Here is a 16,683-nt window from a genome sequence, read left to right as displayed (position 1 = left end):
TAGGATTTAAGTGGGCTATCAAAGCTACTGCAAGTGCTTATATTACTACTGACTATAATAAGAACTTGGGAAAATGTTAATGCTGTTACGTAAAATATCAATAATTAAATGCCAACAGTGCAATTAAACATACCTTATAAGCCATTTCTACTGCTTCCTTTAATGTCTTATCCTTATGAACCTCCAATTTATTTTCCATCATCACTTGTTTCACAGGATGCAAACAGAATAATTTTATCTAGAAAATGTAAAATATCATCATTAACTCAACAGGTCATAAATCGAACTTACTTCTTTTGTAGACAGTATTCTTTCCTAATAGTCAAAAATATTATAATTAAAAAAAAACATAATTGGGATCATTCTCCGTCTATCTATCTCACTTAATAATTGATACTGTCTCATGTTATAAAAAAATTCAAAATCATTAATTTTAACAACTGTATGTTTCTTTATAAGCATGTATCACAATTTATGTAATCACTCTCCTACTGATATATATTCAAGTTGTTTCCAATTTTTCTGTAATTTGGAAAATACTGTGGAGAATGTCCTTGTGGTCAAAATTTTACCACATCTGTCACTATCTCATTAGGTAATATTTTCTTAAGAGAATTATATAAAAGAATATGAATTTGCTTAAGGCTCTTGATAAATCCTACTCAAATTCTAGGAAGAAAGGTTTTATCAATTTATACTTGTAGCAGAATGTTACAATGTTCATCTCACTGTAACCTCAGCAGCACTGAGCATTATCACTATGTTACCGGTTTTTTGTTTTTTTTTTAATAAATTTATTTTTGGCTGCATTGGGTCTTTGCTGCTGCATGCAGGCTTCTCACTGCGGTGGCCTCTCCTGCTGCAGAGCACAGGCCCTAGGCACGCGGGTCCCAGCAGCTGCGGCACATGGGCTCAGCAGTTGTGGCTCACCGGCTCCAGAGCACAGGCGCAGCAGCCATGGTGCATGGGCCCAGCTGCTCCGTGGCATGTGGGATCTTCCCGGACCAGGGATCGAACCCACATCGCCTGCATTGGCAGGCAGACCCCCAACCACTGCGCCACCAGGGAAGCCCATGTTACTGGTTTTTTATGCATAAAATGAAATCATTTTACCTCAGTAATATAGTTGGTTATACTGTTTAATGATCATGATGGCATAACTATCTACAGAATCAACCCAATGAGTCAGTGATGAGAACTGCAGTTAAGCAGTTCAATAGCACTTTTTAATTAAAAGTAAAATTAGGAAATCTAACCTTGCATGTATTGCGCTCAATTTCTCGTTGCCTCTTTTCTTGTTCTTCCAATTCTCTCTCTCTCTGCACCAAATTTTTAATATGTTCTGGATATTCATCTACTTCTAGAAATTCTATTAATAGTAAAAACAGGGTAAAACAGTGCCACTGAGACTGAGCTTCCTTTATTTAATTTTGTTCTACTATGTTCCCAGAGTATACACTTCTACTATAGCTGTTATCAAAATATATCCCAATTACATCAATCTTTCAACTTGGAACATGAGCTTCTTCCAGACAAGGGTGAAGAGGCAGTTGATAATGACACATGGTTAGGTCTCAAAAAAGCCATATCTTTATCTGTATACCTCTTGGCTCCAGACAACTCTGGTATGTAAATTAAGATTTTTAGAATGAAAAAGCCTCCCTTAAACTTGAAAATAAAAGCACTTCTGATTTCAAATAGTGCTATCACCATCAAATTGTATAACCCTGGGCAAGTTTACTTCTCCAGACCTTGGTTTCTTCAGCTTATTAACAGCACCTTACCACATAGAGTTATTACCTGGGATATAAGGAAATGTAATAAATACTGTTGATGCTCTACTACTACAAATGGTATTTATTTGTTTATTATTATTCACTAATATGATTCTCTTTCCTTTGTTCTCAAAGTAGTCTTTTAGCTGCCTTCTAATCAAAGAACTTCATATGTAACTCAAAGTATTCGAAGTGACAGTATGAGACTATAACACTGTTTAATAAAGCCAATGATTGTTAGGCATTAAACAGGGAGAACAATTTATATTTTAAAAAAATCATGCCTCTGTGGAAGGTAAAAATCCACTGTTTACAGAAATGAGCTCCAATTTAAAAAATATTCCATATCATACATACAGTGCCCCTTGGTGCTTCACCACAAAACTAGAGCTGTGGGGAGTGGACAAAAGAAAGCTGAGTTACTGTACTACATGAAATATCTGGAATGCTGGGTGTCACAGAGGATACACAAACTAGAAACCTCGCTCTGCCTCCAGGTAGCTATGACCTTGGACAAATTACTCTTTAGGGTATAGTTTCATTATGTGTAAAGTAGAATGAATACTTCTACTCTGAAATCTGTGTTCTGAAATGACTTATTATAATTTCCTTTTTTCTTTCCTATAATTACACAGTAAATTATTGAACAGCCTCTATATGACAGACCCTGTATTATATCATTGGTGAAAAGATAAATAAGTCCTAAGCCTTGCACCAACTGAATTCACAATCTGATGAGAGTTTACGAAAATGTAAACAAAAACATCAGACTGCTTAAAATAGATTTACTCATAGTATAGTAGTTTCTAAACAAAGGAAATATATTGAAATCAAAGACAATGATTATATTAATTGTGAAAAGAATATGAGCAAACACATCACCTGTGTATATATCGTATGCACACACACACACACACACAAACACACACACATGCTTTATACACCTATGTGCAAATACTATCTCAGTCACGATCAGAGTTACCAAGAAAACACAGGAACTGTAATTTTTTAAAGTAGCAGTTATGAAAGGAAAAAAAAAAGGCAAATCCACATGCTTTGTATACAGGATTATTTTTAGGATTCCTAATAAAATTAAAATCTAATAAAGGATGCATACTCGACTCATAAAACTTTACTTGCTTTTTAAGCAAATAAGCAAAGATGTTTAACTCTAGTATGACACTAAATGCTTAAAATTTTATCTTATTTAATTTTTTATAATAATCCTATAAAATACTATAATTATTCCCATTTTACATGTGTGGAAAGTAAGACTTAGAAAAGTTAAATAACTTGTTCTGGGACATGCAGATGGTGAGTTATGGCTGCTACACAGATCTGGAGACTATCATCACTGCACCAAACTACATATAATACAATCTTACTGCAAATAAATATCCAACGTACGCAATGCAGAGTAAGTTTTGTCTCTTAGTGTATTAAAAAATAGTTCAACTTTTTTCCAAGTGCTTTTACCAGTTGGTATTATCTCATAACAGTCTTTATAATTAATTCTTCCACACATTAAAAAAATTTAATTGTCCTATCATTTAAAAGTAGTTATCTGGGTTTATAAAACTTGCAAAAAACCTGGTTTATAACACAGACTAAAATCAAGTAACTATATGTCAACATACTTGCATTTCTTGCTGGGTCCTTCAGTCTATATATCAGCATATATGCATTTGTGGAGCTAGTAAAATATAAAAAAGATTAATAGGGACAAAAAGTAGATTGTAAAGATTCCATTTCCTAGCATCAAATATTTATTTTAAATAGTAGTTTTTTTGTTGTTTCAAACAATTAGAAAATCATGTAGCTGTTCTTGTACAGGTTCAGATTTAAACGTTCTTGAAAAAAAGGAGACTATTTTGCTTTTACCGACATATTTATGAGAAAATCCTGTATCTTTTCTTGGTAACGTAGTAAAATCTTCAAAAAACCTTTGTCCTAGAATGAGTACTACAGGTAAGTCAGGAGTCAGCAATTTTTCTCTGGAAAAGGGCCAGATAGTAAAAGTCATAGGCTTTGTGAGCTATTCTGTGTGCTAAAACTACTTAACTCTGCTGTTGTGTGGGAAAAGATCAACATACAGTATTTAAACAAATGAGTATGATGGTGTTCCAATAAAACTTTATTTCCAAAAACTGAAGGCAGGCTGAATTTGGCCCATAGGCTATAGTTTGTTGACCCTTGGGTTAAACCTTTTTAGTGATAAAAAAATGTTGAAAAGCTGTAAATAATTCTAATTTATAAACAGAAAAACTTAGGAAGTTATTTACCTTGCAAAAGCACTGGAGTAATAGCCTCTGCTTCCTGAAGATCCACCATGTGTTTTCTTAATGTCCTCTTGTGTTATCTAAAAAGTTGTAACATTACTTACTTTTTTGGTAAGATCTATAACACCATTACCTTTATGTCAACATGTAACCCAAGTTTTAACCTCAGAGTTAAATGGACCACACAGATAACAGTTCACAAAATGTAATCATAATCAGTGGCTACTAATGGCCAATCTTTTCTAGTGCTCTTAAATAGACGGCCCATGTGAAGGCTCAGGGCAAGAAGAAAACTGGGAGTCTAGCTCTGCAAACACTCAGCAAGCCCAAAATAAAACAAAATAAAGAAACAAAGGAAATTTACTGAAAACAAAAACAAAAGAATGACATCTGGTATGTCTTAATGATTTGGTATGCTTCAACGGACAGACTGAGTCTCTCATTTTTAATAAACCCTGCTGTTGATGAGAAACATCCCTACTCCTGTCTTTCAGAATAATAATCTTAAAAAATCCCTCCTTACCCTGCTGACATGTTGATCATTGAAGCTGTACCACTGCTCATCACTGAATGACTTTATACAAGCATAGTAATGACCACCAGCAGCACTCCCTGAATGAACCATAACCGAGAAGAGCTCATAGATCAAAGAATTCTAAAGAAAAGAATAAAAGTAACTCAGCACAGAGGAAAAACACAAAACCCTAATTTGTATATTTCCTATTCTCTACTAAAACACAGGGAACTAACATGTTAGTTGTCCTCTGTATTTATGGCAAGTCAACTTTTCTCTAAGATCATTAAAATGGTAATTCATCACATAATTTTTATATACCACAAGTTTCATTCAGTGTATTCCTTCACATTTTAATTATGCTATAACCTCTAGAACAATGTATAACTGAAATACAAATTTATATATTTATGTAAAAAGAAAATAACAGTCTGAAATTTTACAAAGAGGTGTTAAACATGAGACCGTTCTGATATGCACATCAAAATCAATAAATCCCAAATAACATTTTTAAAATTTCAAATAAGATTCCACTTCCTTTATAAAAGAGCTAAGGTATATAATTATTTTGAACATCTTCTAATTTATTTATGTAATATCTGTGATACAGTGATCTATTGATTTGATATCTCTCAGGTATGCAAAGCTGGTTCAACATTAGAAAATCAACCTACGTAAACCACGCTAAAGAAGAAAAGTTACATGATCTTACCAACTGAACCCAGAAACAACATTTGACAAAATCCAAACCCATTCATGATAAAGACTCTCAACAAACTAGGAAGAGAGGAACCTCCTCAAATTGATAAAGAACATCTATAAAAAATCTAGACCCAATATCATACTTAATGGCGAAAGACTGAATACTTTCCTCCTGAGATTGGGAATAAGGCAAGAGCGTCCTCTCTCACCACTCCTATTCAACACTGTATAGGAAATCCTATCCAGTGGAATAAGATAAGGAAAACAAAAAAAAAAGATAGACATAATTGTCTATATAGAAAAACAGGTTGGGGGTTGGATTTAGCTCTTGAGCCACAGTTTTCCAACCCTTGTTTGAATGCAATGTTCTTTACACTAAGTTATAATGTATCCACTATATTATTCATCACAGCAATTCACACCTCATCTGTCTGCCCTGAAAGAAACAGATAATTTTAAAAGGTAAAGGGTAGTGGTAATGGTGGTGAGAATAATGGTCTTGATCTAAAAACAGATTTATGCAAGTGAAACTCCATTCTTAAATACTGCCTTAAAAAAACCCTATATTTAATACGACTCTGTAAGACTTGAGCTAGTGATCAGTCTTCACACTGGTGATTCATTATTCACACCATGCTCAAGACATCTGATCTGTAATTCTCCCCTCAATAAAGCAAATTATACAAATTTGCTTTAGAATGGTTTGATAAAACCATTAAAGAAATGGTTTGATAAAGAACCATTTGATGGTTTGATAGAATGGTTTGATAAAACCATTAAAGAAATGGTTTGATAAAGAACCATTTGATAAAAAACCATTAAAGAAATGGTTTGCCAAAATCTTAAAAATCACTGACCTAGTAACAAAAAAATTCTATCCTAGATATTATCCAGTCTTGTAGTTTTCAAATGATAATCCATGGAATTGTATCATTTTTTGAAGTCCCTTAAGGGCTGTCATGGGGAGGGGAGGAAAACTGAGGGGTCCCCTACCTAAAAAAGATTAGTTCTCTTATTGTTTCAGGAAAGGTCCCATAGTCAGAATTTTTTAAATTAACAGATCTAGTCTAATGCCTTCGTTTTGCGATATGAGAAAACTCTGATATAAGATTTAGAGGCTTGTTGCTACTTTAAAGGCAAAATGAAGTGGTTTCCTCACTACTAGTACCCTTTCCACACCACCACTCAGCTTGCTTCAGCGGTATAGTTCAGCCTCTCAGAAATTAATGCTCCCACCTGTAAGTAGTTTTTTTCTAAAGTTTAATTATGACCACATATATGCATAAAAATAATAGCAATTAAATTTCTTTTAAAGATAATTATATAGCAGCTCAGAGATTACCTTACTCTCTCTTTCAACTAAAAACCACAAATTACAAAAAGTACCTTTTCAAGCCCAGGTTTTGGAATCTTTTCAGTTCCACTATTGCTTTCAAGGCAGATCCCTTCATCAACACCATCATCATTGGAGAAATCATTGCTCATTTGATCACTGTGACAACTGCCTTCATTTTCTGCTCCACTGTCAGTGCAACTTTCAGTCTGAGGAGATTTCTTAATAAAACATAATTATCTTACAATTATAAGCTAAATAAAGGGAAAATATAAACCTTTCAATCTATATGCTGCTTTTCCACATAATTTATGATGCTATTTTTAATAAAAATACTTATTCTACTTTAAGCAAATTTATTTTCTCTTAAAAAGTGAGACCTTAAATAAAATTAAACAAAAGTGTATTTTAAAAGCATTTCTATTAACAACCTTAAAATTCTAATACAACAAATTAGTGTTTCAGAATTCTATTAAACCCCATTTATGTTTACAGCTGCAAAGTAACTATATAAAATTACCATTTCTTTCATCAAAACCATAAAAGCAGAGAACTTATGCTCCAAAATGAGTTTCTGTTGTTCTCAAATCCCAAAAGAATATCATCTCCTTTCTTGAACAAAAAGGTCAATTCAGTTTCTCACTATGCTAGGTATTACAGACAATTAGAAAGAAAAACAAGACACTGTATCTATCCTCAAGAACTTTATATTCCAGTTAAAGGAGGTGGAAATGTAACAACAGTAAATAATACTTTTCCATGCTTTTATGATTTTTAAATCCCTTTCAGACAAATTTAAAGAATTCTTCCTAGAAATCTTCAAACAACTCTTTCCTCCCTTTTCCTTTAATATTTTATTTTATTTTAAAAACATTTATTTATTTTTGGCTGTGTTGGGTCTTCATTGCTGCGCGCAGGCTTTCTCTAGTTGCGGCAAGCGGGGTCTACTTTTCGTTGAGGTGCGCAGGCTTCTCTCTTGTTGCAGAGCATGGGCTCTAGGTGTGCAGGCTTCAGTAGTTGTGGCACGTGGGCTCAGTAGTAGTGGCACACAGGCTTAGTTGCTCCGTGGCATGTGGGATCAATCTTCCCGGATCAGGGCTTGAACCTGTGTCCCCTGCATTGGCAGGCAGATTCTTAACCACTGCGCCACCAGGGAAGCCCCTCCTTTAATATTTTAGATACAGAGTTTGAAAATTCTTCTCTAAGATGTAGGCACTTGATATGTTTAAGGCATTGCCTATAAGTTCTTGAATTAACCAAGCAATATGTAGTAAGTACCAACTTCTTGCCAAGAATTTTGTTGTAAGAACTGCACCTAACATACAGTCTTCATCCCTCAAGAAAGTTTGGTTCAAGGAAAAATGGAGGTGAAAACCAACTTGAGAATTCTACACAAAGTCCAAAGAGATCATCCCTGAAACTCCTTTTAACTAAGCCAGAACATCTTCTCTTCTTCCAAGAAATGGACCTAAAACTTCCTAAAAGTTCTGGTCAAACTTTGTATCTCAGTTTTCTTCCCTTGGAAAAGACTTCCCTTTGTAAGAAATACATTAGGAATATACAGAAAACCCATCTAATACTCATCTCTGAGTAGGAATCTCCCTTGAAAGTCTGGTATACTTTGGACAGACTTCCTAGCTTAAGCACAGGTGTTTGAGATATTATTTCAAATTAAACCTTTCAGAGAATGTTACCTGGTCACAGGTACCATTCAATGAACATTTACTTTAAGGCAATCTCATCTTATAAAAGCTATGAAAAGCAATTATCATCCTTACTTTACAGACAAGGAAAGTGAGGCTCAGAAAACATTTGCCATTTAGTACTTAAGAGCATAAATAAAACTTGAGAATGTTTAAAATTATTTTTAAGCCTCTGGGAAAAGGTATTTTTAACTATTGTGATGAATTCCAATCAGAAAAAAATACTTCATGGCAGTTTTGAGAATAAGAAAGATTTATCACTCTGTAACAACTATGTTAAGTCATTGTAAATATTCCCAATAATTAAATCAGAAGAGTTTCCAAGAGAACAGAGTGGGACATTATGAATCTTTTACTGGATAAGGATAGAGGAACCAGATAATTGGGGGAGGTCAATGAGCGGAAGAAATTAATGAGCTTATGTGTGCCCTCAAAGTTCCATTCTCAAACTATATTTAAATAGTTTTAAATTTTTTATTTTAGAAGTTTTAATTTAAAAATAAAACTAATTAAAAAAGAAACACAGAAAAATACCTTTATTACCTAGCTTTCTAACCTAGCCAATTTAAGAGCTGGTAAACCTTAAGGGAGAATAACCCAGAAACCTTAATGCTTGAAAAAGACACTAAGACAAAACAAGAAATTAAGGCCATACTACCCAGTTTGCTCGTTCATTCAATATATCTGTTCTGTGTTTATCATGTGCCAGAAACACAAGTGCAGCCCATCTCTAGACTGGTATGTTTCAATAACTAAGAAAGTTATGAAACGTAAGATTATCACACAAATTAAAGAAATAATTCCAGAATTTAATATCCTTTTTGTCATTTCAAAGAATATCACAAGTTACTCTGATCAAAGAAGAATATCTGAAGTATAATTTATAAGTATTCACCTCATCTTCAACATCAATAAATGTACTCATGTCTAGTTCCTCGGGAAATGTCATCCGATCATTCAATTTAATCCTGTGCATGGTTGTATAATCAAAATCAAATCTTTTCAGTTGTAAGGTCAGCAGATAAGGGAAATGCAAAAACCGAAGACCCTAAAAAAAAAAGTGTGGGGGGGAATCTATTGAATATTGAATATTATCTCAGATAATTAAGTATTAATTTCTAAATGGCATCTACCTTTCGTGCATCACACTTCTTCTTACAACGTTCACAAAAATATTGATTTGGGCCATCCAGGATCTCTGGCTGAATAAATGCATGCAATGCTTCCTCCTAGTTAGAAAAAAAAAAATTGTTTTATAATTATTGTAAAGTATTATAATGTTAACGACAAAGCCCTGAATATAAAAACACTGCAATTACCAAAATACTTATATGTAGAACAGCAAGAAAATTAGGAATTCAAAATGCAAAAAGGCGGAAAAAAAGTATCAACAGCAAAATGATGTTATCATTATAAACACTTAGCAAAAAATTACTTTATTTCATTCTGTATGAGCTCTACATTTCCTAGTGTTGCACATCAGTTAGTCATTTCTACCTAATTTTCATAGACTTTATGTTGTGATTTTTGGTTAAATAATCTAATAGAAATCCTCAGTCTTTAGATTAAAAAGTAATTCCATACTTCTTAGAAAAGCAGTTGCATGTGTCATTGCATCCTTCTTGTAAAAGGAGACAATTTTAAACTGCACATTTAACAACCTAGCACTCTGAAGAATTTACACTATTTGTACATTAAAAAATCTAATAATTATCCTTAACCCCTACATTTAGGGTCAGTCAGTAAGCTACCACTGCACTAATTATAAAGACTGAAAACCACTGTGCAACCTTCTCACTGCTTGTCAGCTACTGCTCCATTTGAAAACGTATGAGAGATGCTGGATTGTTCACCTAGTGGAACCATGTAGCTCTCTTTTCTCCATACAGCTTTAAGACAGAAGAAACCAGTATGAATATTGTTGAAGAATCAGTAGGCATAAAATTTTTATTGTAATTTTTCATCATTGATTTTTCACAATTAAAAAATTTTAGTTGATACAACATACAAGATTGGATTGCACAATTTCATTTGATGTCATCTCTTTTCCTCAGACATGGTCTAAGTAGAACTACCGACAATATTTATTACATACAAAGAAGAAGAAGTGGAATCATTAAGACAAAGTATCTTCAAAAAAATTTTGATATAGAACAAGTTGTTCCTCAAAAGATAAGGGAGCTTGATCTAGCAAAATGGACTTAGTTGTAAAACAGCTAGCAAAGCATACAAAAACTACTATCCACATATTGCTTTGTATAGCTTATTTTGGAATAAGATAAAAAATATGAAAAAATATACAAAATGCTTCTAACTTCATCCATCTCCTATTTGGTCCTCAGAACACAAGAAGAACCAATGGGGTAGGGAGGGGGACCAAGTAGCTGGCTTTTCTCCACATAATCAAGTGTTTTACAGGAGGTCATAGGAAAGGACACATTTAGAAAACGATTTTGGGGGGATTTTTTCCCATATTTTTAAGTACGAAAAAGGCAAATTCTTTAAAAACATGAGAGGTAAAAGCTTTAAGAGCAATCACATCTATAGCTTAACACAGACTGATACCAAATCAGCTGAGCTTTCCGAATGGATTACTGAACTGTTAAAACACTCAATATCTTCAAAAAGCAGGGGGAGGGTAAAGGGAGAGTGAGAACATTATGTAACTCAAATTCTACTTTACTAAACTAAGCTATATGTACGTATTGATCTCTGGCTTATAGTTCACAGCCAGAGCTATCTTTTTTTTTTTCTTCTTCTTCTTTTAAACCCGGAGAAAAGTTTAAAGAAAATTCCCTTAAACGTTTTACTTAGACACAGCAACTTTTAACATTTTGCTACCTTGCTTTATCATTCTCCCACCCACACGCACATTATGTGTTTTTCCGAACCACTTGAGAGTAGGTTCATACATGCTTTTCCTCTTAATACTTCAATGTGACTTTTTAAGAAAAAACATATTCTTACATAAACAGAAGAGTTATCAAACTCAGGAAAATTTAATATTGGTAAAGTACTTGTGTCAGTTTATATTCCAATTCTGTCAATTATCCTAATAATGTCCTTTATAGTATTTCTCCCCATCCAGTACAGAATCAAATCCAGGAAAACAGACTGCATTTGGCTGTCTGCCTCTTCAGATTCATTTTGTTGGGTACAGTTTCAAAGCCTTTCTTTCATAACATTAACAATTTTGAAGAGGCCAGTTATTTTATAAAAATGTTCTGCAATTTGGGTTTGTCTGATGTTCCTTAGATTCAGGTTATGCATTCCTTACTAGACTAATGTAAGTAAGTAATGATGTGTTCTTCTAAGGGTATCACAGTCAAAGGGCAAGATGTCCCTAACATCCTTACTGGTGATATTAACTTCAATCACGTGGTCAAGGTGTTGCCCAGTTTTTTCACTATGTGGTTATTATTTTTTTCCTCTTGTGGCTAATAAGCAATTTGTAAGGAGACACTTGGAGACCATACAAAACTACTATGCTTTAAAGAACTTTCCACCTTAGTTTAGCATCCACTATTGGATTCTTGTTTAAACCAAATTTTAATATAATGTTTGTTTTATAAGCCAACCTGAAAATCTTTTGCCTTTAATAGGTAATTTAAGCCCATCCATATTTAATATGACTGATGTTTTGTTTCATCTCAGTCACTATTGTATATTTTAATTACTCTATCTCTATTAAGTAATATTTACTGTGTTTCTTTTTCTACATGGTGTTTTTGCTATTTTTTACATTTTCTTTTGGTATTTAGGAAGGTTAGTAATTTTTTTCTAGTGCATTTATATGTACTTTTGTTAGTGCCCTTAATCCTTCCTTTTCCTTACTTAAGCTTTTAGTGTCTGGTCGGCCGATTTTAAATGATAGCCTTGGTCTCCCACCTATTTAAGTCTATGATCTCATTCTACTTTCCCTTCTCACTCTCTTCCTTTTTTAAGAATGGTATTCTCTGTACGTTGTTTAACATGTAACATTTCATACTTTCTTTTTTCCATGTCCCCACCCTTGTTTTATTTAGTCCTTAATTCTACAATTTAGTATATTAAATGCTCACGGTCCTTTTGCTGAAGCTTCCCCAGTGGTCTCTTGGGTGGATGGAGATCATCCTCCAACAATCTCCTCAAGAAGGCTTATGGATACAATGGTCTATGAGTTCTTCAATATTCAAAAGTTGATTTTCTATTGCCATAATAATTGAAGAAGAACTTGGCTGGATAGCAAATCCTTGGCCTGTACTTTTTCTTGATTTTCTTGAAATTGCCATTCTATTGCCATGATTTGCATGTTGCTCTTCAAAAGTATGATGCCAGCCCCATTTGTCTTTCAAGTTTAGCAGTTTACTAAAATATGTCTCAGTTGATCATTCCAGGTCCATTTTTCTAGGTACAGTGGTGCGTCCTTCAAAAGGTAGATTTAAATTTCCCCTATTTCCAGAAAGTGTTCCTGGATTATAGTTTATAAGTTTTGTTCTACTGAGTTATTTTTATTCTTCACAGATTCCAATTATGTTGGACCTCCTTTGCCAGCCTTTCCTTTCCATCACTTGCTCTGAGATCCTAATTTTTACTTCTTTATCTCATTTTCATTCTATGTTCTTCCTTAGATTTTCATTCCATTCTATTTTCTCTTGAGCATTTTATAATTAATTCTTCATTTCTAATGTAGTCTTGTCTTTTTTTAAATTTCCTTCCTGAGTTTGATCAGCTTGCATTGCATTTCTTGTTTGCTTTGTTTTTTCTTTAATCCATTTCTCTCCTTAAATTTTTGGATACCAAGTTCTGTTCTGCTTGCTTGAGAATACTTAACTTAGTCTAGAGTACTGTGTTACAGTATGCTACTTTGTGGTTATTTTTCTAAGGTTTTGAGGTTGTGTGTGTATAGATTTTCATCAGCTGAAAATGATTTAATACATATTTTCTGTTTTCTTCCAACACTGCTGCTGTGTAAGTTTGATTTTTCCCTTACTCATTTTGTGGACAGCGTTCTTTAGTTTGTGAGTACCTTCTGTCAACTTAGTGAAGTGTAATTTCTTGAATGGGTAATGGGGGAAAAGAGGTTGGTGTCTTCTTTCATTTTGCAGAACACTTTATTTTTCTTCTTCTTCTTGTTTTCTCCTCACTGCTAGGACTCAGTGGCATCACCCCTTCTCTGTTTATCTCCTTCTCTAGAAGCAAAATTCCTCTAAGGCTGCCACTTCCTAAGTTACTACACGCTCTAAAACTCCTTCCTGGTAGCTGGTACTATAAACTACCAAGTCCCAGTCTGTGTTCACTATTTTGGCACATACTGTTGTACTTTCTCTTTTTGAGGGTGATTCTGTCTTCATTTTGTTTAAGTCTTCCAGTCCCCTCTCTTCTGTTTCATAGTCTCTAAAGCATCCCACTTCATACTCTCCACATATACAGACTTGCAGCAGTAGTGGAAGCTCCACTGGCACTTGATAATTTTGCTACTTTCAGGCAATCTGAAGTTCATGTCATTGTCTCCTAGCAATCCAGAAAGTATGGGTTAGTTGGGTTTCATTTGTGTTCCTTCTAGCCTATGGTTTTGGGAGGATATGTGGAGATATGGAGATTGAGGTAGCCACCATTTTCCTTTAGATTTAGAAAACAGTTAAAGCTATATTAATAATTTTCTTTAGCTTCTTATTCATTTTTTAAAAAGTTGACCCCAGAATAATTATAAATAAAATTATTCAGTCATAAAAATCAGCTTCAATTCATCTATTCATTCAACAATTATGTAAATTATGGGCTAATGTGGTTATATACATTTGTCTTCACTTAATGTGATGTACAAGATAACTAAAAATCATGCCAAACTATATTTTAGATAACAAAAAAATAAGTTATGGATCATAAAAATGGAAAATATAATAAACATTATGCCATTATTAATACACACAAAAAAACTATACTGCTTACCATGAGCTGTCCTCTTGAGTATGTTATTCTTGTGTCATGTTTCCAAACTAGCTTTGGGTTGACTGTGATTGTTTTTCATCATTCCAGAGTGAAGATAATAGTTTTATTTTCTAGAGCTTACACCTCCTTATATATTATACAAAGTGTAATTGTGCAGAGTTTTTTAGACCCTGATCTCCAGCGTTCAGAATAGAACATAGAGAAGTCTTACATCCTTAGTTCTCTGAGTAAGAAATACAGAAAATCTAGGTACAGTGCAATCAAAAGATAGAACCAAGGAATGGTATATAAATCCTCTCACTTATTTTTACTCTTAACTTACATATATAATTCTTTCTCCATCATTCAACATCTACTTCGGCTTGAATGAAGAAATGGTTGCTAAAATATAATACTTTACTTTTCAGACTGAACTATGGAAGATAAATTAGAACCACTACTGATAACTATTTTCTAACTGATTTCGACTTAGCAATTCTGTGCTATTGAAATACAGTTACATGTCTTCCTTACAGAGAGTCAACTATCTTTCCCAGAACATATAGTTTTCTCTTTTAAACTAGGAAAAGAACTCTACTTTTACTTAAGCCATCTATTTTTAATTGCAATTGTTGTGGTAACTGATGATTCACATACAATTATAAGAAATAATACAGAGCCTCCTGTACACTTTGCCATTCTCCATTTGATAACATTTTGCAAAACTATAGTATAATATCACAATCAGGATACTGACATTGATATAACCCACCAATCTTATTCCAATTTTCTCAGTTTCAGTGTACTCATCTGTCTGTCTATGTGTGTGCAGTAAGTTCTTTACAATTTTATTACCTGTATAGGCTTATATATCCACCACCATAGTCAAGAGACTGAACAGTTCCTACACCACAAGGATCCCTCATGTTGTCCTTTTATAGTAACCACCTACCCATCCTTCCCCTGGTGCCAACTAATCTACAAGCTCTGGCAATAATTAATCCATCTCCCAGTTCTAAAATTTTGTTTTATCAAGAATGTTATATAAATGGAACCATATGTAACCTTTTGAGATTGGTTTTTGTCACTCAGCATAATTCCCTGGAGATTCATTCAAGTTTCTGTGTGTATCGGTAGTTTGTCCCTTTTTATTGTTAAGTAGTATTCTATGGTTTGTTTGTACCACAGTGTGTTAAACCATTTACTTGTTGAAGGACATCTGGGTTGATTCCAGTTACAGAATATTAAAAATAAAGACATTATGAATATTTGATAAGTTTTTGTTTCTCTGGGATAAATAACCAAGAGTACAATTGCTGGAGGTTATGATAATTTCATGTTTAGTTTTATGAGAAACTGCCTGTAACTTTTCACATTCCCACCAAAAACATGAGTGATCCAGTTCCTCCACACTGTTGTCAGCTTTTTGTGCTGCCATTATTTTTTATTTTAGCCATTCTGTTGGTAGAGAGTGTTATCTTCATTATGGTTTGAATTTGCATTTCCCTAGTGATGTTGAACATCTGTTCCTGTATTTATTTGATATCTGCATATCCTCTTACATGAAATGTTGTTTATGTCTTTTGCCAACTGTCTAAATGGACTGTTATCATTTTTTACTATTGTGTTTTGAGACGTCTTTATGTATTCTAGATACTAGTCCTTTGTCAGATATGGGGTTTCCAAATATGTTCTCCCAGTCTGTAGCTTCTCTTACCTTCATCACATGGGCTTTCAAAGAACAAGTGTTTTAAAATTTTGTTGAGATACAACTTGTCAATTTTTCCCTTTGTGGATTGCACTTTTTGGTATCAAGTCTAAGAATTCACTGCTTAACCCTTTTTCTAGAGGATTTTTTCCTGTGTTTTATTTCTAAAAGTTTGCAACTTTACATTTTTTTTAAGTCTATGATCCATTTTGAGTTAATTTTTTTACAAGCTGTAAGGTTTAAGTAAAGGTTCATTTTTGTATATATGAATTCCCAATGGTTTTAACATCATTTGTTTAAAAGACCATCCTTGCTGAATTGAATTGCACTGTGCAATTCTAAAAAAAAATCAGCTAGGCATGTTTATATGGATCTAGTTCTGGGCTTTCTATTATGTTCCACTGATCTATTTGTCTATTCCTCCAATACCATACAGTCCTGATTACTGTAGCTATATAATAAGTCCTGAGATCAAGGAGACTGATTTCTGCTACTTTATTCTTTTTCCAAAATTCTCTTAGCTATTCTAGCTATTTTTTTTAGAATGAGCTTGAAAAATCTTCTCAGATTTTGAAAGGAATTTCATTAAAATTATACAATTTGGGGGAGAATCTACATCTTTACCATGTGAATATTCCAATCAATGAGGACAGTATGTCTCTCCCTTTACTTAAATATTCTTTTCAGAATTTATAGTTTCCAGCACATAAGTCCAGTACATATTTTGTTAGGTTTACACCTAAGGCTTTTTTTGCCCCA

General features: G+C 33.5%; 1 protein-coding gene across 2 annotated transcripts in view; it reads right to left on the bottom strand.

Annotated features, from left to right (window-relative positions):
• The window catches only part of USP47 (ubiquitin specific peptidase 47), a 123,484-nt gene that overhangs the window by 25,179 nt on the left and 81,622 nt on the right, over positions 1–16,683 (bottom strand). For both annotated transcript variants that reach the window (XM_082659406.1, XM_082659407.1), the window contains 8 exons: positions 9,440–9,535; positions 9,202–9,354; positions 6,657–6,824; positions 4,578–4,709; positions 4,058–4,134; positions 3,413–3,468; positions 1,257–1,369; positions 134–238 (listed from right to left, as the gene is read on the bottom strand). In XM_082659406.1, coding sequence (XP_082515532.1) covers positions 134–238; positions 1,257–1,369; positions 3,413–3,468; positions 4,058–4,134; positions 4,578–4,709; positions 6,657–6,824; positions 9,202–9,354; positions 9,440–9,535 — 900 coding nt within the window. The remainder of the gene's footprint in view (positions 1–133; positions 239–1,256; positions 1,370–3,412; positions 3,469–4,057; positions 4,135–4,577; positions 4,710–6,656; positions 6,825–9,201; positions 9,355–9,439; positions 9,536–16,683) is intronic.

This window comes from Grampus griseus (assembly GCF_964374135.1).
Source record: "Grampus griseus genome assembly, chromosome: 8".
Lineage (NCBI taxonomy): Eukaryota > Metazoa > Chordata > Mammalia > Artiodactyla > Delphinidae > Grampus > Grampus griseus.
This window is presented reverse-complemented; position numbering and strand designations above follow the sequence as displayed.